Raw genomic sequence first — 23,851 nt, 5'->3', positions numbered from 1 at the left:
CCTAGATGAAAACCTGGTCCAGTCTGCTTTCCACCAGATACTGGGAGACAAATGCATCTTTCAGCAGGACAATAACCTAAAACTCAAGGCCTAATAAACACTGGAGTTGCTTACCAAGACAACATTGAATGTTCCTGAGTGGCCTAGTTACAGTTTAGACTTAAATCGTCTTGACAATCTATGGCAAGATGTCTGTCTAGCAATGATTAACAACCAACTTGACAGAGATTGATACGTAATTTTTTAAAATAATGGGCAAATATTGTGCAATCCAGGTGTGCAAAGCTCTTCGAGACCGACCCAGAAAGACTCAGCTGTAATCACTGCCAAAGTGATTCTAACATGTATTTACTCAGGGGAATCAATACTTATCTAATCAAGATATATTAGTGTTTCATTTTTTCTTGGGGTGTGAATACTTTCTGAAGGCACTTTAAATGATGCATTGCGTAGACTTCTGGTATAGATTTCTGGTAGTGCAGAGAGCGCAAACAAAAATGTCTGTGGGAAACATTTATTTCCTTGTATAGAATTTTTGAGTAAACAAAGCTACTAAAATGTATCGGTATTGTTTAATTAATGATGGCCCAACAGTTCCTTCTGGAATTTGGTAATGGAATCTTAAATAATGGTGTATTGATGTGAAACTGATTCAGAGGATTATTAGATAATTACTCCGTGATCAGATAAAACAGATGGTTAGACTTGATGGCAACCAATACTTCATTTACATTGACTTCATGTTACTTTTAACATAAAGATGTAATGGCCATTTTAATTGGAAAAATATTAGTACTGGTATTTTTATTTCTGTTTCAGGGTGTAAGGCATTGATTTTCCTTTTCAAAACTCACTCATTAAGACTCAAAAGACATGACACTAAAGCCAGTAAAACACATCAACATAGTAACATGATTAAACCATGTGTGAAACCAAGCCCTAACTCACGCAAGAGTCAGTTTGTCAACATCTAAAATAGTTTGTCATTGGTCCAAAGGAGACGTGAAGGGTTGTCATTTTAGATGATAACCACGAGAGCATTTTCCCCCCACAGTCAGTTATAGCATAATACCAGATGTGCATAGCCCCGGGGATGTTTGTGTATGTGCAGCAGTCAGGCAGCTGCAGCAGGGCCATAATTAGAGTCCTGTTTGGGGGCAGAGTTCCATCGGCAAAAATAATTAGGGCCGACTTCATTACAGCAATTCAGACAGTGCCATGACTGGAAATGTCAAACGCAGAGTTCTAAAATCCCACGGCAAAACACAACCGCAGAGGCAGGCCAAAGTGAAATCAAAGATCATTTTTTTAAAATTCCGCGTTTAGAACAATGACAATAATACGCAGTATCACTATGGCCCGATTAGAAACATATGAAAGGCATAGGATTTTGGGCTATAGGCTAACTATGGGCACCGGGCCAAACTAACACTGCAGTTGATTCACTCACAGAGCGGTGGCCAGTGTTAGTTCGTTTGGCTCTACCCAAGCAGGGTTCATCTCTTCCTACTGAGCTGGGGTCGTTAGTCGATGCTCCCCATAGCCGCCGTTACATAGATAGAACGGTTTAAATTCCTCTAAAATGGATGGAAAAGGTGAAATTAGCTAAAGTGAGGGGTTCACAGAGAATGAGATATTCACTGTTTTGGCTCTTGTACTTCTAACCTGTTGAATATTATCTGACAAGATAATGTTGGTTTTCAAGCATGCAAGAATTTCTTCCTCATCTTCAATCTGTCTGCCTATGTGAGGCTTGAACACACTTCAACCAATGATGCACAAGCCTGTCTTTTTTTCTACCTGAGATGTTTTTGTGTGTGGGTGGAGGATTGGCTGGTGCGCTAACACATTTCGTCAGATTCCGTAAGGCTTTATCCTCGGTTCAAATGGATAACTAAGACTGTCACCTTCCTGTGTAAATGTGACCCGGGTATCTATAAGCGGCTGCTGGACAGATGTCCATGATCATACAATGTCATCTAACATTTTGAAGGCTCTTGCAGCTGAAACTGAAGTACATTATTTTTTGTCAGTAAATCCAAAAGAGGGTTGTGTGCTCCAATCGACTTATAACTGTGTTTAAAATATGTATGTATGTGAAATTTGAGGAGTTGCCGTCAAGGAACATATTTGATCGACAACAAGAACATCTCTAGCGGAAGTCATTAAGGTGAGTGTCGGTGTAAATGGCAAAATTTGTATAAATGTTTAGGCAAGATATGTCCCTCAGTTAAGTGTAAATGTTCTCTAACTTGATTTTAGAAACATCAAAACTCAGCGGACTGAAAGGCTCAAACTGATAATTGCCATTCAGACAGGTCTTTTACAGATGGAACTTGACAAGATGAACAGACAGACAGAGAGAAAGAGAGAGAGAGAGAGAGAGAGAGAGATGGGGTGGAAAGAGAGATACAATCTGTTATAGTAATAGTCTCCTCTTGTTCTAACATTTAGAGAAATCTCTCATCTCTAACCAAATTAATCTCATAAGATAATATACCTTGATCCATGCACAGCACAGCGCAGCACAGCACAGTTATTTATTTAAAATGTTTAGCATGTGTTCATATTCCATCATTCAATTTAATGACGTCCTTGATGTTTTTTCATCACTGATAATATCTCATCAGTGAATTAAAATGTTAGATGTTTAATAAGGAAGGGTCAGAACAGATTTGCTCTGCAGCAACCCAAATGTGGGAAAGGGAAAGGGGATACTTAGTCAGTTGCACAACTGAATGCATTCAACCGAAATGTGTCTTCCGCATTTGACCCAACCCCTCTGTGCAACCCAAATTTCATCACTGCTAAATATGTTTATTATATGTTTACTAAATATGTTTACATACAGATGTAGGATCTTAATTTGAGCCAGTTTGCTACAGCAGGAAAACAATCCTGCAGCGACAAGAAATGGGAATTATTATGGGAATTATAGTTATTGGACATTTTTTGTAGTGGTCGATGCATTTTTCGTTAGGAACATTCCTGCAACAACAGGTTGATCAAATTAAGATACAGCATCTGTAACAACATTCTTAGAAAAAAAGGTTCTACCAAGAACCTAAAAGGCTTACGCTTTGAATAACCCTTTTTGGTTCCAGGTAGAATCTTTTGGGTCCCATGTAAAATCCTCCACAGGATTCAACATGGAACTCAAAACAGTTCTATGGGGACAGCCAAAGAACCCTTTTGGAACCCTTTTTCTATGAGTGTACCATTGCTAGTCATTTTAAATGATGATGAACAACTAGGAGTTGTCATGGTGATGTACTGTAAGCGCTGTGAGGGGAAAGTGAATCGTCCCCAGGCAGGAGAAGCAGGTACTGAGAGGTGGTTCGCTGCTCATCTGCTTGTGGGGGAGAAAGGATTCTTTGCTATGATACAGTAGCACCCTAAAGGCTTGTGTTGGTGTTGAATCTTTATGAGCTTGAAAACAAACAAGCTATGGACAGTTTACAATGGATGGTAGAGAGGGGGGGACTAGGAGTAAAGCACAGCATATCGATGAAGGTAATGAGCCTCAGATGAATTGTTGAAGCCGAAGATGGTCAGATGGTCTTTTCAGGGACATCTATCCCTGGTAAAGTAATTTATCTTCAGTGCCCTAACTACAGTCATCTCTCACTGTAAGGCTCAGATATCGTACAGTTCCCAGCACCCCATAAATATCTTACATCTGGAACCATTTGAGATAAGATTTCAACCGCATGGCAGTTTATACTATTTGAGGATTTATCCATGTGTGTCAATGTCTTGTTGCTTATTGTGTGTGTCTACGTCTTTGTGTTTGTTTGAGGCCCATGGGGGATATGAGACTAATCTATTTAATCCACAACACATAAACACATGTTTTGTTCTACAGCTCTTCTAAACTCTTTGACCAGCAGACATCTTTTTTAGCATTAAAAACACAGTGGGGGGCGGGGGGTGCCTCAGGCATTTTCCAGAACTTTAGGTCTTCTTTATGGACCCTCCACCGCAATCATTTTGAGTTTAATGTAACATAACTGTAAACCAATTAATTAAAGAATAAACAATATACAGCGTCTCCAAACCAGTTTCATTCGATTCCTTAGTTCGACCGTGCTATAATGAATCATAATTTTCTGGAAACCATGAAATATGGCTGTGCAATCGCTGAGAAATCGCTGGGAAAATCTAAAGTTTTGTATAAATATTGATGACGCATGGTATGCTGATTTGTAGAAGGAAGCTGAAATGTATAGGCTATAGTGGAGGCGGGGGGGTGAAGGGGTGGTAGCAATGACTCATTTCGTAGTCATCGTTTCAAGGAGTAAATGCTCTTGAAGAGCAGCACTTAAATGGATCCAGGGCTTTCCATTAGGAGCGCACTTGGCTATCTGAATTAATATCCGATACCTCACCTCGGTCGAGAAAGCGTAGCATATCACAAAAGCCCGCAGTTATTAACACCCTGTCCTTTTTACACCTTACAATGCTCCTTTTTCATCTTTCTTTTTGCTTTTCCGTATACTTGACATTTGTTGCTGTTCAAACCATCCGGACAAGTGTCAAGAGTTAGGTGAGTAACGGTCCAGTGAAAATGTTTGATTGCTTTGGTCAATGGGATCGATTTTTTTTTTGAAGAAGTAACTCATTTATTGCAATCTATTTTTAGTGGATTGTCAACAGATATGTTATTAATGTTTTCATGTATTGCATAGGCTACTTTGATGTACCGTATTGGAAAAATAGTCTAAGGAGAACGAAATGTAGACTAGTATTGGTTTAAAATTACATCCAAGTATATTGAAAACAGTTCAATTTATGAGAATCACAGTTATGGTCAAAAAGACGGAACATCTACTCGACTTTTTCATTCTCTCATTATTCTTATTCTTTACAGAAAGAAAACGTTTCCTTCTAGTGTCTATAGTTCAACAAACTTTGTCATTTTGAATACTAGTCAATAACCTAATCAACGTTAGATATGTGGCGCTTTTGCAGAGCCTAGATTGTGTAGTTTAAATTTGTACAATGAAATAATTCCAAAACCTATAGCCTATGTGCTTGCTACAGTAGGCTATAACGATGTATGAAATAATATGTTTAATTGTTTGTTGCGTTGCACCTTGCATGAGCCTTGAAGAGCAAGCAGTAAGGAGAAACAGTCTATAGTTAAGCCATGGCTTCCATGGCTTCTTTCTTTCTTTCTTTGCAGAGGAAATAGTATGTTGTTCTTATAAATTGTGTATTTGTATTTATTTTATGTATTTTTCCCACTGGGCCTACTGTATATTCATTGTCTTCCATCAGTTTTTCATGTAATAGAATTGAGCTGTGAGAGGTCACCACAGAGTCCATTAATGTATGAAAAAACAAAGTGTGATTACTGAGCATTATACAATGGGTGTTTCTAATCCTGAATGCTGATTGGCTAAAACCGCATTCCAGCTGGTGTATATTCTACAAATGACCACCTGCTAAATCTATGATGTTAAAATGCCTATTTACTCTGTTCCATTTGACTGCGAAATCCACTGTCTCATCTGCCCAGCCAGGCAATTTATATCTCCACTACAAAGAACATCTAGCCATTATCTCATCTTTTAGACTAAAATTTAGTTTTCAACAGCGGAGATTAGTATAAACATTGCTGTCTGTCTCTCCGACATTTGCAACATTGCTTCAATATTCATATTCGATCTACAGCTGTCGCATAGTAATGAACTTGTCACGAGTCGGGATTACACAGACAGGCAGGCAGCTTTTGTCAGCCAGTCAAAATCATGAATAAGCATAATTTTATGGATATATACAAAGAAAAGGAAACAAAGTGCAGCTAGTTTGCAGTCTTTCCAGCTTCAGTTTCAAGGAATTGGGTTTGCTGTGTTGTTGTCTATTTCCCATGAACAATAGTGTCCTGACGAGGATCAAATTTTCTATACCAGGTGAAATCGCGCCTCATTAGCTCATCGTTATTGATGTATCCAAATAAATTCCACTAGAAAACAGCTTAAACAAATGCAAATGCATCTACTTTGTTTTTATTCTGGCTGCACTGTTTGACGTGACAAAGTTAGCCGTAGTTGGCTAGCTAGCAAGCAAGGGATAAGTATGGCAATAGAACATGTAGATCAAATAACTGGGTCGTGTCCATAGATACAGAACAAAAACGAATGGATCGTGTCTCTGGCAACTGAACCGATAGAAAGATCGACCAGCCAGCTTGGGTAGCAACCCTCGATTTGTGTCAGGACTATATCTTGTGGAAGGATGAAATAGTATGAATAAATGAATCAAAATAAGGATTTAAATGAAAATATGTAAATCATTATTTGAATATGTTGGTAACTCGTTGTATAAAAGTGATAATGCCCTCGAAGCCAGTGTTCGGAGGATATATTGGCACGGTTTGCCGGCCTCCGACTTCGTCTCGGCCTAACAACACCCGCGCCAATATATACTCCAAACACCGGCTTCTCTGGCATTATGACTTGACTAGAGCTAATGGTCGGAGACAGTGAATACCACCATACTCCTGCAATAATGTGATAATTGTTCATTAAAGCGTACCAGTAATTGTGATGTAAGCATGGACAGAATGGATGTTGCTTTAGGGGCAGTCATGTCTGCCGTTATGTGGACACACTGTCTCAGGCATAATGTAATGCTTTTACCATCCCTAATTTGAACAAATCCTAACAGGCACCATTTAGAGGGGTTTGGCTGTCTGTGCAGCTTGCTAGACACAAACAATCCTTGTTTTCTTGATTTGAGTATAATGTCTTTGCGGTTTGGGTTTGTGGTAATTTATTGAGGCATTTCATGTTACCTGTGCACCTGAGTCTGGTATGCACCTAATTTCTAACATCCAGATGATGCTTATAAGGCACTATGCTGAGGGAAACTCATTAAGTAATGCTTTCATGTGTGACAATGATGCAAATGTCATTGTTGTTTATTCATAACTTTGCCATGGGCAGTTTTTTATTTGTCCCACGCGCTTCAGTGGCTAAAATCAGACACTGTCTTAGCACCCTATATTGCCCTTAAATCAAATGAGCACTCTCCTGCTAGTACACTACCCAAGTAAGTATCTGTGCATTAGAGACCTTTCTAACGCCTAGAAAACTCTGATTCAAACTCCCATTCACCAGCTATGCAAACATTATAATATTATAATAAGTTTTGCTGAGCAATTATCTTCATTTACTCCTGTCACGGTTGGTATGTGCTTCCAAAAAAGGTCTAAATAAAAATGAAATAAAAAATGTACAAGCAAAATGTCTATTCGGCACCTCCAATTTATTGAGCTGTTGTAGACTTCCGACCTGTGAGGGGCAGTAATGAGTGATTGGAGGTGCAGAATATGATTTTTTTGGGTTGCTTGTACATTTTTATTTAGACCTTTTTTTGAACAACAAACGTATTTAGACATTAGAACGCGTTCAGAGCTGGTGAATGGGAGTTTGAATCTGAGCTTTCGGGGCGTTAGAGAGGTCTAGAGATACTGGTTCAGCACCTATATTGCCCTTAAAGCAAATGAGCACTCTCGCCCTGCTAGGACACAAGCCAAGTGCTGTTGTGTGTTATAACCCACACCGTGAGTAATATTATTGCACCATCCCAGTGTTCTCTCCAGCAGCACACCACACGCAGGAACTAGTTGGAGGTGTGAATGTAAGTGGCATCTGGCTGTACACAGGAGTTCACCAGGCTGCTTCAGCAGCTGCTCAGCCAGTGTGGAGCAGGACTCTGTAGGGCACAGAAGAAAGGTCACGCTGCGGTAATAATAATATGACGGAGGAGAGAGGGGAGGAGGACAGTAAGGGACTAAGTCATGTTTTAATTTAGACCCATCACTAACGGTCCACTTTCACCTATTCTGTATGGTAATGGATGGTGTGCATACAAAGTACAAGAGAATTGGTTGGAATACATAAACCTTGACACTGATGGATTTATAGTCTAAGAGCTGCACTCAGATGAACTTCTAATGTCATCATCTAAGTCAAAGCTGCTTATCATAACCCAATATAAACCAAACTAGGGCTGTTTCCATCCACTTTTAGTATTCTACTGTGTTGTCAGGCATTCGATCAAATCTACAGTATATTCAAATCAAATCAAATCAAATTTATTTATATAGCCCTTCGTACATCAGCTGATATCTCAAAGTGCTGTACAGAAACCCAGCCTAAAACCCCAAACAGCAAGCAATGCAGGTGTAGAAGCACGGTGGCTAGGAAAAACTCCCTAGAAAGGCCAAAACCTAGGAAGAAACCTAGAGAGGAACCAGGCTATGTGGGGTGGCCAGTCCTCTTCTGGCTGTGCCGGGTGGAGATTATAACAGAACATGGCCAAGATGTTCAAATGTTCATAAATGACCAGCATGGTCGAATAATAATAAGGCAGAACAGTTGAAACTGGAGCAGCAGCACAGTCAGGTGGAAGTTGAAACTGGAGCAGCAGCATGGCCAGGTGGACTGGGGACAGCAAGGAGTCATCATGTCAGGTAGTCCTGGGGCATGGTCCTAGGGCTCAGGTCAGTTGAAACTGGAACAGCAGCATGGCCAGGTGGACTGGGGACAGCAAGGAGTCATCATGTCAGGTAGTCCTGGGGCATGGTCCTAGGGCTCAGGTCCTCCAAGAGAGAGAAAGAAAGAGAGAAGGAGAGAATTAGAGAACGCACACTTAGATTCACACAGGACACCGAATAGGACAGGAGAAGTACTCCAGATATAAAAAACTAACCCCAGCCCCCCGACACATAAACTACTGCAGCATAAATACTGGAGGCTGAGACAGGAGGGGTCAGGAGACACTGTGGCCCCATCCGAGGACACCTCCGGACAGGGCCAAACAGGAAGGATATAACCCCACTCACTTTGCCAAAGCACAGCCCCCACACCACTAGTGGGATATCTTCAACCACCAACTTACCATCCTGAGACAAGGCTGAGTATAGCCCACAAAGATCTCCGCCACGGCACAACCCAAGGGGGGGGGCACCAACCCAGACAGGATGATCACAACAGTGAATCAACCCACTCAGGTGACGCACCCCCTCCAGGGACGGCATGAGAGAGCCCCAGTAAGCCAGTGACTCAGCCCCTGTAATAGGGTTAGAGGCAGAGAATCCCAGTGGAAAGAGGGGAACCGGCCAGGCAGAGACAGCAAGGGCGGTTCGTTGCTCCAGAGCCTTTCCGTTCACCTTCCCACTCCTGGGCCAGACTACACTCAATCATATGACCCACTGAAGAGATGAGTCTTCAGTAAAGACTTAAAGGTTGAGACCGAGTTTGCGTCTCTGACATGGGTAGGCAGACCGTTCCATAAAAATGGAGCTCTATAGGAGAAAGCCCTGCCTCCAGCTGTTTGCTTAGAAATTCTAGGGACAATTAGGAGGCCTGCTTCTTGTGACCGTAGCGTACGTGTAGGTATGTACGGCAGGACCAAATCAGAGAGATAGGTAGGAGCAAGCCCATGTAATGCTTTGTAGGTTAGCAGTAAAACCTTGAAATCAGCCCTTGCTTTGACAGGAAGCCAGTGTAGAGAGGCTAGCACTGGAGTAATATGATCAAATTTTTGGTTCTAGTCAGGATTCTAGCAGCCGTATTTAGCACTAACTGAAGTTTATTTAGTGCTTTATCCGGGTAGCCGGAAAATAGAGCATTGCAGTAGTCTAACCTAGAAGTGACAAAAGCATGGATTAATTTTTCTGCATCATTTTTGGACAGAAAGTTTCTGATTTTTGCAATGTTACGTAGATGGAAAAAAGCTGTCCTCGAAATGGTCTTGATATGTTCTTCAAAAGAGAGATCAGGGTCCAGAGTAACGCCGAGGTCCTTCACAGTTTTATTTGAGACGACTGTACAACCATTAAGATTAATTGTCAGATTCAACAGAAGATCTCTTTGTTTCTTGGGACCTAGAACAAGCATCTCTGTTTTGTCCAAGTTTAATAGTAGAAAGTTTGCAGCCATCCACTTCCTTATGTCTGAAACACATGCTTCTAGCGAGGGCAATTTTGGGGCTTCACCATGTTTCATTGAAATGTACAGCTGTGTGTCTTCCGCATAGCAGTGAAAGTTTACATTATGTTTTCGAATAACATCCCCAAGAGGTAAAATATATAGTGAAAACAATAGTGGTCCTAAAACGGAACCTTGAGGAACACCGAAATTTACAGTTGATTTGTCAGAGGACAAACCATTCACAGAGACAAACTGATATCTTTCCGACAGATAAGATCTAAACCAGGCCAGAACATGTCCGTGTAGACCAATTTGGGTTTCCAATATCTCCAAAAGAATGTGGTGATCGATGGTATCAAAAGCAGCACTAAGGTCTAGGAGCACGAGGACAGATGCAGAGCCTCGGTCCGATGCCATTAAAATGTCATTTACCACCTTCACAAGTGCCGTCTCAGTGCTATGATGGGGTCTAAAACCAGACTGAAGCATTTCGTATACATTGTTTGTCTTCAGGAAGGCAGTGAGTTGCTGAGCAACAGCCTTCTCTAAAATTTTTGAGAGGAATGGAAGATTCGATATAGGCCGATAGTTTTTTATATTTTCTGGGTCAAGGTTTGGCTTTTTCAAGAGAGGCTTTATTACTGCCACTTTTAGTGAGTTTGGTACACATCCAGTGGATAGAGAGCCGTTTATTATGTTCAACATAGGAGGGCCAAGCACAGGAAGCAGCTCTTTCAGTAGTTTAGTTGGAATAGGGTCCAGTATGCAGCTTGAAGGTTTAGAGGCCATGATTATTTTCATCATTTTGTCAAGAGATATAGTACTAAAACACTTGAGCGTCTCTCTTGATCCTAGGTCCTGGCAGAGTTGTGCAGACTCAGGACAACTGAGGTTTGGAGGAATACGCAGGTTTAAAGAGGAGTCCGTAATTTGCTTTCTAATAATCATAATCTTTTCCTCAAAGAAGTTCATGAATTTATCACTGCTAAAGTGAAAGTCATCCTCTCTTGGGGAATGCTGCTTTTTAGTTAGCTTTGCGACAGTATCAAAAAGGAATTTCGGATTGTTCTTATTTTCTTCAATTAAGTTAGAAAAATAGGATGATCGAGCAGCAGTAAGGGCTCTTCGGTACTGCACGGTACCGTCCTTCCAAGCTAGTCGGAAGACTTCCAGTTTGGTGTGGCGCCATTTCCGTTCCAATTTTCTGGAAGCTTGCTTCAGAGCTCGGGTATTTTCTGTGTACCAGGGAGCTAGTTTCTTATGAGAATTTTTTTTAGTTTTTAGGAGTGCAACTGCATCTAGGGTATTGCGCAAGGTTAAATTGAGATCCTCAGTTAGGTGGTTAACTGATTTTTGTCCTCTGGCGTCCTTGGGTAGGCAGAGGGAGTCTGGAAGGGCATCAAGGAATCTTTGTGTTGTCTGTGAATTTATAGCACGACTTTTGATGTTCCTTGGTTGGGGTCTGAGCAGATTATTTGTTGCAATTGCAAACGTAATAAAATGGTGGTCCGATAGTCCAGGATTATGAGGAAAAACATTAAGATCCACCACATTTATTCCATGGGACAAAACTAGGTCCAGCGTATGACTGTGACAGTGAGTGGGTCCAGAGACATGTTGGACAAAACCCACTGAGTCGATGATGGTCCATATATGACGTCCATGTACCAAATGCCATTGAGCAGCAGAGACAAGGCTGATGAGATTAATTTTACATCAGTCAGACAGTGGGTGTTTTCTGTGGGACATTGTGAAAAATACATGTAGCTATGTCCTCTATTATGAAAGTTTACTCTTTGAAGGCGAAGGAGAGACAGCTCGAAAGATTGTTGCATCACCACCATACAACAAAGTCAAGATGAATTACAGTGCCTTCAGAAATTATTCACACCACTTGACTTTTTCCACATTTTATTGTGTTACAATCTGGGATTAAAATTGATTTAATTGTCATTTTCTCCTCAATGAGCTACGCAAAATACTCTTAATGTCAAAGTGGAAGAAAAATTCGAACATATTATTTTAAATTATGGAAAATAAAACACTAATGTACCTTGATTGGATAAGTATTCACCCTCCTGAGTCAATACATGTTAGAATCACCTTTGGCAGCTATTTCAGCTGTGAGTCTTTCTGGGTAAGTCTCTAAGAGCTTTGCACACCTGGATTGTACAATATTTGCCCATTATTCTTAAATATATTATTCAAGCTCTGTCAAGTTGGTTGTTAATCATTGCTAGACAGACATTTTCAAGTCTTGCCATAGATTTTCAAGACGATTTAAATCAAAACTGTAACTAGGCTACTCAGGAACATTCAATGTCATCTTGGTAAGCAACGCAAGTGTATATTTGGCCTTGTGTTTTAGGTAATTGTCCTGCTGAAGGATGAATTTGTCTTACAGTGTCTGTTGGAAAGCAGACAGAACCAATAATATGATGGAGGAGAGAGGGAAGGAGGACAGTAGGGAACTAAGTAATGTTTTAATTTAGACCCATTACTACCCGTGTGTGTTTTTTCCACCCATTGATTCCACTTTCACCTATTCTGTATGGTAATGGATGGTGTGCATACAAAGTACAAGAGAATTGGTTAGAATACATAAACCTTGACACTGATGGATTTATAGTCTAAGAGCTGCACTCAGATGAACTTCTAATATCATCATCTAAGTCAAAGCTGCTTATCATAACCCAATATAAACCAAACTAGGGCTGTTTCCATCTACTTTTATTATTCTAATGTGTTGTCAAGCATTCGATCAAATCTAAATTCCATAGATGACGTCCATGTACCAAATGCCATTGAGCAGTAGTGACAAAGCTGATTAGATACATTTAGCATGAGTCAGACAGTTGTTTTTTATGTGGAAGATCTTGAAAATTAAAATGTCCTCTATTATGAAAGTTTACTCTTTGAAAGCGAAGGAGAGAAAGCCAGCTGTGAGTCTTTCTGGGTAAGTCTCTAAGAGCTTTGCACACCTGGATTGTACAATATTTGCCCATTATTCTTTTTTCAACTTATCAAGCGCTTTCAAGTGGGGTTTTGATCATTGCTAGACAGCCATTTTCAAGTCTTAGATTCTTAGATTTTCAAGAAGATTTAAGTCTAAACTAACTAGGCCACTCAGGAACATTCAATGTCGTCTTGGTAAGCAACTCCAGTGTATATTTGGCCTTGTGTTTTAGGTTAATGTTCTGCGGAAAGGTGAATTTGTCTTCCAGTGCTTGTTGGAAATCAGACTGGAAAACAAGGTTTTCCTCTAGGATTTTGCCTGTGCTTAGATCTCTTCCGTTTATTTTATTTTTAACTTTAAAAAATTAATCACAGGTCCTTTGTCGATGACAAGCATACTCATAACATAATGCAGCCACCACCATGCTTGTAAATATGAATAGTGGTAACCAGTGATGTGTTGTGTTGGTTTTGCCCCAAGCATAACGCTTTGTATTCAGGACAAAAAGTTAATTTCTTTGCCACATTTTCTGCAGTATTACTTTAGTGCCTTATTGCAAACAGGATGCATGTTTTGGAATATTTTTTATTCTGTACATGCTTCCTTCTTTTCACTCTGTCATTAATGTTAGTATTGTGGAGTAACTACAATGTTGTTGATCCATCCTCAGTTAACTCCTATCACAGCCATTAAACTCTGTACCTTAAAAAAAAATCGCTATTGGCCTCATGGTGAAATTTCTGAGCAGTTTCCTTCCTCTCTGGCAACTGAGTTAGGAAGGGCACCTGTATCTTTGTAGTGACTGGGTGTATTGATACATCATCCAAAGTGTAATTAATAACTGCACCCTGCTCAAAGGGATATTCAATGTCTGCTTTTTATTACCCATCTACCAATGGGTGCTCTTCTTTGCGAACCATTGGAAAACCTCCCTGGTTTTTGTGGTTCAATCTGTGCTTGAAATTCACTGTTCGACTGAGGGACCGTACAGATAATTGTATGTGTAGGGTACAGAGATGGGGGTAGTCATTTGAAAATCATGTTAAACACTATTATTGCACACAGAGTGAATCCATGCAACTTATTATATGACTTGTTAAGCAAATGTTTAGTTTATTTAGGTTTGCCATAACAAAAGGGTTGAATAATTATTGACTCAAGACATTTCAGCTTTTCATTTTGAATTAATTTGTAAACAATTCTAAAAACATGATTCGACTTTGACATTATGAAGTAATGTGTGTAGATGGGTGACACAAATCCTCAATTTAAAATATTTAAAATTCAGGCTCCAACACAACAACAAAATGTGGAAAAATTCTAGGGGTGTGAAAACTTTCTGAAGGCAATGTATACAGTACACGAAAGGATATGGCACACTGCTTGTCTTAAGACAGATGAATACATTTTTACGTCATAAAAGTCAGAAATCAAATCCAATTTTATATGGAGGCTTTCCTTCTATTCCATTCTTAGGCTACACAGATAAATTGAGAAAAAGGGACAGATTTGCTCAGCATTTGCAGCAGGTGCAAAGTCTGCACCTGCTTTTCTTTCAAAAAGGAAATGAATTCAGGACGAGAAAAGGGATTGTATCTCCCATACAATGGGACTGGATAGGGGCCAGATAGGTAATTTTAAGCAGCTAATGATATTGAAACACGTGGCAGAATACAAATTGTGGCTGTCTGAAAATGTTTTAAAAGATGTAGCGACTTGTCTTACTGAGGTTTGATTTTGCATGAGATCTGTTGTGGTGGTTGAATGTCATACCAGCTTATACTTAGTCTTACTCAGACCAAAGCATCACTGTGGCTGTATCTCTTCTTTTTTTCAGGGAGAGTCATGCCACAGATGCACAGTGACTATTCAACTCATCCACATCCAAGCTGAGGCTGTTCCCACTTTCAGGAGGCTTGGCCAGACTTGCCCTGGGACTGGCCTGTCTCTTCACCTGTAATAACCCTGCTACCTCCTGACTCCTACTCTGGCTAGCGGTCTGGTGTGGAGCTCAAGCTCAGTGAGAATACCTTTCAGTATTCTCTTCCAGTTGGATTGAGCCAAACTAAAACCAAACTACTCAGATTGCAGATTGTATATGATTCACTGTCCTCTTCCCACTATTCTACATTTTTAATATGACACAGACTTGCCCTTGTACACTTTGAAGTAGGTATTGGGAAGATCAGAGAGATCTACCTCAGGGCTATGCCTATGATCATGATCCTCAGTAACCAAATACGACTCTGACAAGTCAGACTGTCAGAGTCAACTCCACACTCCATCAAAGATCTTTTGTGGTCCCTAACTGTATTTTAACTTGTGGCTTAACATCAAGCACAATCTCAAAATGGATTATGATTTCTGTGTTAAATAGCATTCCTCTGCATACACAATGTGTGTCTCGCTCAGTGTTTAAAACAAGAACATAGCTTACTATTTTTGATGAATCTTAATTGCTCATTAGATTGAGACTTCATCAGTCAAATTATAATTTGACATGACAGTCTTAATGTGATACTTATTTGAATTATTTGAATTTCTCAGGAAAGTGCTCTGATGTCCTTGTCTTCTCTCAGCAAACATAACTGTCTGCAGTCTGTTTATCAGTCTACTGTTACAGTACAGGGCAGCACAGTGTATCAATACTGTATAGAGAACAGATGGTTCCTATAGCAGACAACATGAACATGACCCCAGAGCCTCCGACACAGAACTGCTCCAACTGCAGCCAGGCGTTTGTCCCAGAGCTCAATGTGATCAAGGCTGTGGCGCTGGGACTGATACTTGGGACCTTCATCATATTTGGGGTTTTTGGGAACATCCTGGTTATCTTGTCGGTGGTCTGTCATCGACACCTACGCACAGTCACACACTACTTCATTGTCAACTTAGCGGTGGCAGACCTCCTGCTGAGCTCCATCGTGCTGCCCTTCTCTGCCACCTTTGAGATCTTAGGGTACTGGGTGTTCGGACGGCCATTCTGCAACGTATGGGCAGCGGTGGATGTGCTGTGCTGCACAGCCTCCATCATGAGCCTATGTGTGATCTCAGTGGACCGCTACATCGGGGTCAGCTACCCGCTGCGCTACCCAGCCATCGTGACAGAGCGCAGGGCACTGCTAGCTCTGGTGGGCCTGTGGGCTCTGTCTGTCACAATCTCCATCGGCCCTCTGTTTGGCTGGAAGGAGCCGGCGCCTGAGGATGAGTCTATCTGTAAGATCACAGAGGAGCCTGCCTATGCCATCTTCTCTGCTGTGGGCTCCTTCTACCTCCCGCTGGCCATCATACTGTCTATGTACTGCAGGGTGTATGTGGTGGCCCGCCAGGAGAGCCGGGGCCTGAGGGAGGGGCACAAAACAGACAAGTCAGACTCAGAGAGCATCACGCTGAGGATCCACCGCGGCAACACGGCTGTGTCTGAGGACGAGGCCCTGCGCAGCCACACACACTTCGCCCTGCGCCTCCTCAAGTTCTCCAGAGAAAAGAAGGCCGCCAAGACCCTGGGCATTGTGGTTGGCTGCTTCGTGCTCTGCTGGCTGCCTTTCTTCCTGGTTCTGCCCATAGGTGAGTGTTACCCATTGTACCTAGGCTCCGTACCTTGTAGACCGTGCTCCACAGCTGCTGTGTCATGCTGTTAATGCCACCCCCTTTTGTATCTACACTTGGCAAAATAATTTATGAGGGTTTATAATTAAATTGCATTGCAGAGATGGATGTAGGAGGGAGTGTGGGATGACTCCCAAAATAGATGTTCACAACAGTCTCATGCAAGCCTTTCTTATGTCATACGGTATCAACCATAGAAATAGAACAAGTTTATTTATGTGTGTAATAAATCAGTTATTTTAGGTTATGTGAGGTTGTTGGATGATGTAAAATGTAGTCTATTGTCGCATTAATCAATAATGGGCTGCATCTGCAAAGATTTACTTTCATTGATGACACGAATTAAAACTGGTTTGCAAATAGAAACCATCTGAAGTAACGCAAATGTATCATTAAAAAGAGTACACTAATCAAAGTATTTGTTTGAGCTGTGCAAAATGTCAATCTTCTCCTCACCCTTATTTTATTTTACTTGTCATACATGACTGCTTTTGTCTAACTAAACTACCAGACATTTTTTTAGTAGTATATGCAGTTGAAGTCAGAAGTTTACATACACTTAGGTTGGAGTCATTAAAACTCGTTTTCCCACAAATGTCTTGTTGACGAACTATAGTGTTGGCAAGTCGGTTAGGACATCTACTTTGTGCATGACACAAGTAATTTTTCCAACAATTGTTTACAGACAGATTATTTCACTTATAATTCACTGTATCACAATTCCAGTGGGTCAGACGTTTACATACACTAAGTTGACTGTGCCTTTAAACAGCTTGGAAAATTCCAGAAAATGATGTCATGGCTTCAGAAGCTTCTAGAAGCTACATAATTTGAATCAATTTGAGGTGTACCTGTGGAGGTATTTCAAGGCCTACCTTCAAACTCAGTGCCTCTTTGCTTGACATCATGGGAAAATCAAAAGAAATCAGCCAAGATCTCAGAAAATAATTGTACACCTCCACAAGTCTGATTCATCCTTGGTAGCAATTTCCAAATGCGTGAAGGTACCACGTTCATCTGTACAAAAATAGTACGCAAGTATAAACACCATGGGATCATGCAGCCGTCATACCACTCAAGAAAGAGACGCGTTCTGTCTCCTAGAGATGAACGTACTTTGGTGTGAAAAGTGCAAATCAATCCCAGAACAACAGCAAAGGACGTTGTGAAGATGCTGGAGAAAACAGCTACAAATGTATCTATATCCACAGTAAAACGAGTCCTATAACGACATAACCTGAAAGGCTGCTCAGCATGGAAGAAGCCACTGCTCCAAAACCGCCATAAAAAAGTCTGACTACGCTTTGCAACTGCACATGGGGACAAAGATCGTACTTTTTGGAGAAATGTCCTCTGGTCTGATGAAACAAAAATATAACTATTTGGCCATAATGACCATTATGTTTGGAGGAAAGCCGAAGAACACCATCCCAACTGTGAAGCACAAGGAGTGGCAGCATCATGTTGTGGGAATGCTTTGCTGCAGGAGGGACTGGAGTACTTCACAAAATAGATGGCATCATGAGGGAGGAAAATTAATTGGATATATTGAAGCAACATCTCAAGACATCAGTCAGGAAATTAAAGCTTGGTTGCAAATGGGTCTTCCAAATGGACAATGACCCCAAGCATACTTCCAAAGTTGTGGCAAAATGGCTTAAGGACAAAGTCAAGGTGTATTGGAGTGGCCATGACAAAGCCCTGAGCTCAATCCCATAGAAAATTTGTGGGCAGAACTGAAAAAGCGTGTGAGAGCAATGAGGCCGACACAAGCTCTGTCAGGAGGAATGGGCCAAAATTCACCCAATTTATTGTGGGAAGCTTGTTGAAGGCTACCCAAAACATTTGGCCCAGGTTAAACAATTTAAAGGCAATGCAACCAAATACTAATTGAGTGTATGTAAACTTCTGACCCACTGGGAATGTGATGAAATAAAGAAATGCTGAAATAAATAATTCTCTCTACTATTATTCTGACATTTCACATTCTTAAAATAAAGTGGTGATCTTAACTGACCTAAGACAGGGAATTGTTACTGGGATTAAATGTCAGGAATTGTGAAAAACTGAGTTTAAATGTATTTGGCTAAATTGTATGTAAACGTCCGACCCCAACTGTACATACACTTACCATAATGTGGTATTTCATGTGGAAATAATGGAATAAAAAAGTAATTTCAGTAGCTTTTATTTCAGAGCACACAATGCCCAATAACAAGTATAATTGCCATAAACATTTACTGATGTTATCACAATCTTTGAATAGAGTCAGTATTATTTTAAAAGAAAACTGATTGATGAACATTTCAGACTAGGCCCATTATCCTCATCATTTCATTTGATTAAATTATTGTGTTTACTATTGTGTAGAAAATATAGAGAGGATGTTCACACGAACACGCACACACGCACACACACACACACACACACACACACACACACACACACACACACACACACACACACACACACACACACACACACACACACACACACACACACACGCACGCACGCACGCACGCACACACACACACACACACACACACACACACACACACACACACGCACGCACGCACGCACGCACGCACACACAAAGTGATAGAGATAGAGAGCTACAGAGAAAGATAGAGTGCGTTTGGAACTTCCATTCATTAATTTCCAAGACACCATTGTCGATTTTTGTTATCCAACCATAGCCGTAAGTGCTTGTGAAAATAATCGTTTTTGGTGTTAATTGAATGGTTTTTCGGAAGGCCACTGAGGAGTTACTGCAATTTGGGCCAGGTGTCTCAGTGATGCAATGCAGGCAACAAAGGTAAAAGCTGTGACCGGGTCTGGTACTAGGCTAGCCAGACACTGGGTCATCATAGGATTCTTCAGACAACAGAGATACTCTCAGCATGGGTGCGTGGTCACTTTCAGTCAGCCTCTGTCCCAGTCATCTTTTCAGTGTGATCAAAGAGCTGCTGTGGTTGAAAGAAAGCAGCTTTCCAGTTTGGCTGGTCTGTGAATAAGGCAACCTCACAGAGAGTTACACATAAGAAACTGTATTTGAAGAGTTGAATGCTATTTCCACACATTTTTCACATTTGTATTTTTTCACCAGAAATGATTGCTTATGGGTACCTTCATGTGTGTGTAAAATATTACTGTTGTCAGATATTTTATTCATAGATTTGAGAGAGTATGAAAATGTTTTTTTTGCTAAACGCTATACATTCATTGTTTAGCTGGAATGGAATGTTTGTGTCCTGTGTATTTGACTGTGATATGTACTTGTCTTACCTTGCTATCTTAAGATGAATGCACTTACTGTAAATCTCTCTGGACAAGAGCATCTGCTAAATGACTAAAATGTCAAATGTAAATGTTTTACATACAGATCTCATATTACTGTCTTTAATTATATATATTTTAAAATTTGATATTGATGTCGCAAATATATCATTTGTACATTTCTTTACGAAAGATGTAGTTATTTGTTCCATGTGACTGTGTAAAACCTAGCAGTACTACTTATTTCTCTGAGAGTGAGGTTTGTCTTTCTGAAATTAAACCATGACACGACAGATTTTAAACTAATACGTATCTGTCAATGAACAACCCCCATGCCATGATTAGATAGTAAAAAAAACACATTCATATCATTCATAATGTCTTTAAACAATACAAGCAAATTTACCAACATTTCTGAAAATTGGTATAGCGTTTTGGAATGAAACTAATCATTTCCAGAGGACATATGTATGTGATGACGTATGTGGTTCTGTACAAAGATAATGAATATACTATACATAATGAACATAACATGACAATAACACGTTTAACACATCAACTACTATTCATGACTGGCATTAGTAACAACCAACAGTAAATGCACACAAGATTCAATAACAACATCACTCACGTCTGTCCACGCACTCCACTTGGAGAAAGACTGATGAGGCTCTGACCTGAGCAGGCAAAAGGACTGTCTGCTGTCCTGCCCCTAGCAACCTCCCTAGCAACCTATAGGTGGCCTGGTAGCTGAGGTAACTCAGAGTTTGGGGAGCCAGTTTATGATCCCCTAGTCTCTCTGGCAACATTGGGGAATGGGGGAGTGAGCTGCATGAAGTTAGGAGTGCTGAGCACATGCTGCCGGAAACTTTCTTTTGTGTCATATTTCACACACACTTTTCAGACAACCATTCTCTCTCTCTCTCTCTCTCTCTCTCTCTCTCTCTCTCTCTCTCTCTCTCTCTCTCTCTCTCTCTCTCTCTCTCTTTCTCTCTCTTTCTCTCTTTCTCTCTCTCTCTCTTTCTCTCTCTTTCTCTCTTTCTCTCTCTCTCTCTTTCTCTCTCTCTCTCTCTCTCTCTCTCTCTCTCAGCATCTATTTCTCTTGCACATAGAGACATTTTCATCAACGTGATCACAGAAGGAAGGAAAGATAAAGTCTGCCTGTTAGCTTAATCATTTCAGTATAGGATGAATGTGGGAAGAAAATACAAATCAAATCAAATTTAAGATCAAGTCAACTCCTTCCTAACCCCTCAGGGTTCCGATTTATTATACACTCTCATTCTCAGAAATATAGTAACTGCAATAGAGAGCTAGGGTGGTGATTCTACTCCCTTACCATGTCTGGACAACATGTCACAATGTTATGTATTATTATCCTGTTAAATCACAGAAGCGTTTTCAAGTTAAGATTGATTGTGTTCAGCTGGGGATGGTTATTCTTGTTTGCTTTGGTTTATTGGGGCAGGCTTTATTTCTTCTTTAAGAGGGAAACTTACCCTTGTGGGGATTTGAGTGGGTCATTTGGGTTAAAGAGGGCTATCACTGTCTTGGCAGTGTGTTTATTTTGAGACTGGTTTGTTCCAGTAGCTATTTAAAAGGCATGACCAAGAGCTACGCAACTGTTTACTCACACATTCACAAGGTAGTGGTATCTTGTCTGCTGGTGCTGTGGTCGTTAGTCGGTAGTTGCACTTGTGCCTACCATGCATATTTGGTATTGTTATCTTAAATCATTATTGACATTATGAATTATATTTGGGGGTGTTGGTAGTGAGCTACAGTATTAGAGCAGTAGTGTGCTTCTGTGTCTTCCTGGATGTATGGCAACGTCTCACTTGGGAAGTGAGCACATTTATTGGTCATCCATTATTTATTTCTCACTCTATCTTGTTTTCCGTCGCTATAAATCACTGTATACCCTCTGTTTGGTGCAGTAGAGGGAGAGAATGAAACGAAATTATTTGTTTAGCTTGTTTAACATGCTTTGCATCACTGTCTTTATTGTGTCAACTTTTCATAGAAAAATTAGGCTTCCTGAGTAACGGCAATCAGGTTTCCAGGATGTATGAATTCAGTAGTAAGAAGAGTAGTAGAATAGCTCTTGCTTGTTGCACAGTAGTCATCTGAGATGTACTTGACACAGAATCATATCTACTCAAACTTCACCTCCTTTCCTTCCCTAGTTCTCTCTCTCTCTCTCTCTCTCGCTCTCTATCCATCTCCACATCACTAAAAGTTGTCCAACAGCTTCTCCATTAAAGAATTTCACAAGACAGCTCACCCAGCCTACCTTTGAAGATAGACGCTCAAATTCAAGGCCATCCAAGACATTAGCCATTTAATTATTTTAATGTGTCGAGCATTGGCTGTGAAAAGTCCTTCATGTAATGTGCATGTTAAACCATTTAATCTACTTCACTATTAAGTGTGCAGCTCACTCTCTATCACACTTTCTCCCATGAGCCCCTGTAATCAGAAGCAGTAGGATTTATGAAGGCAATTTTAAATCAACTGATACCTTGACGTCAATACCTTGATGTTAATCAGTTTTCTTCCCTTTATGTGTGGCATGTGTGTCCGTGTCTAATTCTCTCTCTCTCTGTGTGTGTGTGTGTGTGCGTGCGTGTGTGTGTGTGTGTCTGTGTGCGTGTGTGTGTGGCCTATTATAGGTTCCATATTCCCGGCATACAGACCTTCGGACACAGTTTTCAAGATCACCTTCTGGCTGGGCTACTTCAACAGCTGCATCAACCCAATCATCTACCCCTGTTCCAACCAGGAGTTTAAGAAGGCCTTCCAGAGTATTCTGGGAGTGCGCTGTCTGAGAGCCCAGCCAAGAGCCACTCATCACCTAGGTCCAGGCCTCAGTCAAGCCCAGGTTCAGGGTCATTCTCTCACTCTGAGAGTAGATGGCAGAGGTGACCCCTCCCGTCTTAGCCCCTCCTCCTCCATAGCCCTGTCCCGCACACCTTCCTCTAGGGATGACAGAGAGTGGAAGATAGAGACAGGACAGGCTAAGGTGGCCCAACTGTGCAGTAGGAGTTTGCTGAAGACCTGCTGCTGCATCAGAGATGGGAGCCTCAACCAGGGGCCCAGCCATCCCCAGCCCCTTCCACACGGGGCCCTGCCCACCATTAAGATCCACCAGCTGTCTTTCTGTGAAAATGGAGAGGCCGTATAACCAGATATAATGATGGAGTAAATCATTTTGAATGTCTCTGGTATGAATACTGTAGTTCTTCTTCTCTTAAACAAAGCATGGTCTACCCTCAAGGTCCAGTGCTATTAAAGGAAACTAAAGTGAATAGTGAATACTTTTCTAAGCCCAGTGGAGTTTACAACGATGGAACATTAATAATAGCTGGTGGAGATGGTCGATGAAATTCTGAAATATTTGGAATACTCTGACTGCAGATACACAATGACAGTGTTTAAATTCATGACTGTTTGTTTTTACACACTAAACCAAGGTTTTACCTCGAGATGATGACACTATTTAAAGGTCCAATGCAGCAGTTATTATCTACATATCAACTAATTTCTGGGTAACAATTAAGTACCTTGCTGTGATTGTTTTAAATTAAAATGATCAAAAAGTAACATTACATTTAGATTTGAGTCATTTAGCAGATGTTCTTAATCAGAGCGTCTTACACTAGTGAGAAACAAAAATAGCTTCTTGGCGAAGAGCAATTTCTCAAGCAAGAATTTTGCTAAGGCTGTCTGGTAGTGGTCTGAGTGGGAAGGGGAAAATGGAAAATTAGCTGTTATTGGAACTCTCTTTCTTATTGGTCTATTAACTAATTTACCACCTGGTGATGCCACCAGGCAGGCCACAACTCTATCCAGCTCTTACACTAAAAGGGCATCATCATAATTTTCACAATCCACAGTATTATTCCAACCTCATAGTGTGGAAATATATATAAAACACAGTAAAATCACATTGTTGACTGTACTGGGCCTTTAAGACAAGTGCACATTCTCTCAGGTGGTCTTTGCCACTCTTCACACTTTACCATCCATTTGATTTGAATAGTAAAGAAAAACCGTCCAAATTACT

At 40.7% G+C, this 23,851-nt stretch overlaps 1 protein-coding gene across 1 annotated transcript; it reads left to right on the top strand.

Moving 5' to 3' along the window:
- The first annotated feature begins 4,333 nt into the window (after nucleotides 1-4,333).
- Nucleotides 4,334-23,524, top strand: LOC112262961 (alpha-1A adrenergic receptor-like). The gene is made up of 3 exons (XM_024438863.2): nucleotides 4,334-4,546; nucleotides 14,738-16,467; nucleotides 22,458-23,524. The coding sequence occupies exons 2-3, from the start codon at nucleotides 15,564-15,566 to the stop codon at nucleotides 22,967-22,969; spliced, it is 1,416 nt and encodes a 471-aa protein (XP_024294631.1). The 5' UTR covers nucleotides 4,334-4,546; nucleotides 14,738-15,563; the 3' UTR covers nucleotides 22,970-23,524.
- Nucleotides 23,525-23,851: the final 327 nt, after the last annotated feature.

The sequence above is a fragment of the Oncorhynchus tshawytscha genome, linkage group LG12 (genome assembly GCF_018296145.1).
Source record: "Oncorhynchus tshawytscha isolate Ot180627B linkage group LG12, Otsh_v2.0, whole genome shotgun sequence".
Classification (NCBI taxonomy): Eukaryota; Metazoa; Chordata; class Actinopteri; order Salmoniformes; family Salmonidae; genus Oncorhynchus; species Oncorhynchus tshawytscha.
Note: the sequence above shows the minus strand (reverse complement) of the source record. Positions and strands in the feature narration are given on the sequence as shown.

Bases quoted from the DNA above. Each gene is read 5' to 3' on its own strand.
- LOC112262961 (XM_024438863.2), top strand. From the start codon at position 15,564: ATGGTTCCTATAGCAGACAACATGAACATGACCCCAGAGCCTCCGACA. The intron at 16,468-22,457 runs GTGAGTGTTACC...GGCCTATTATAG, and splicing joins CTTCCTGGTTCTGCCCATAG to GTTCCATATTCCCGGCATAC.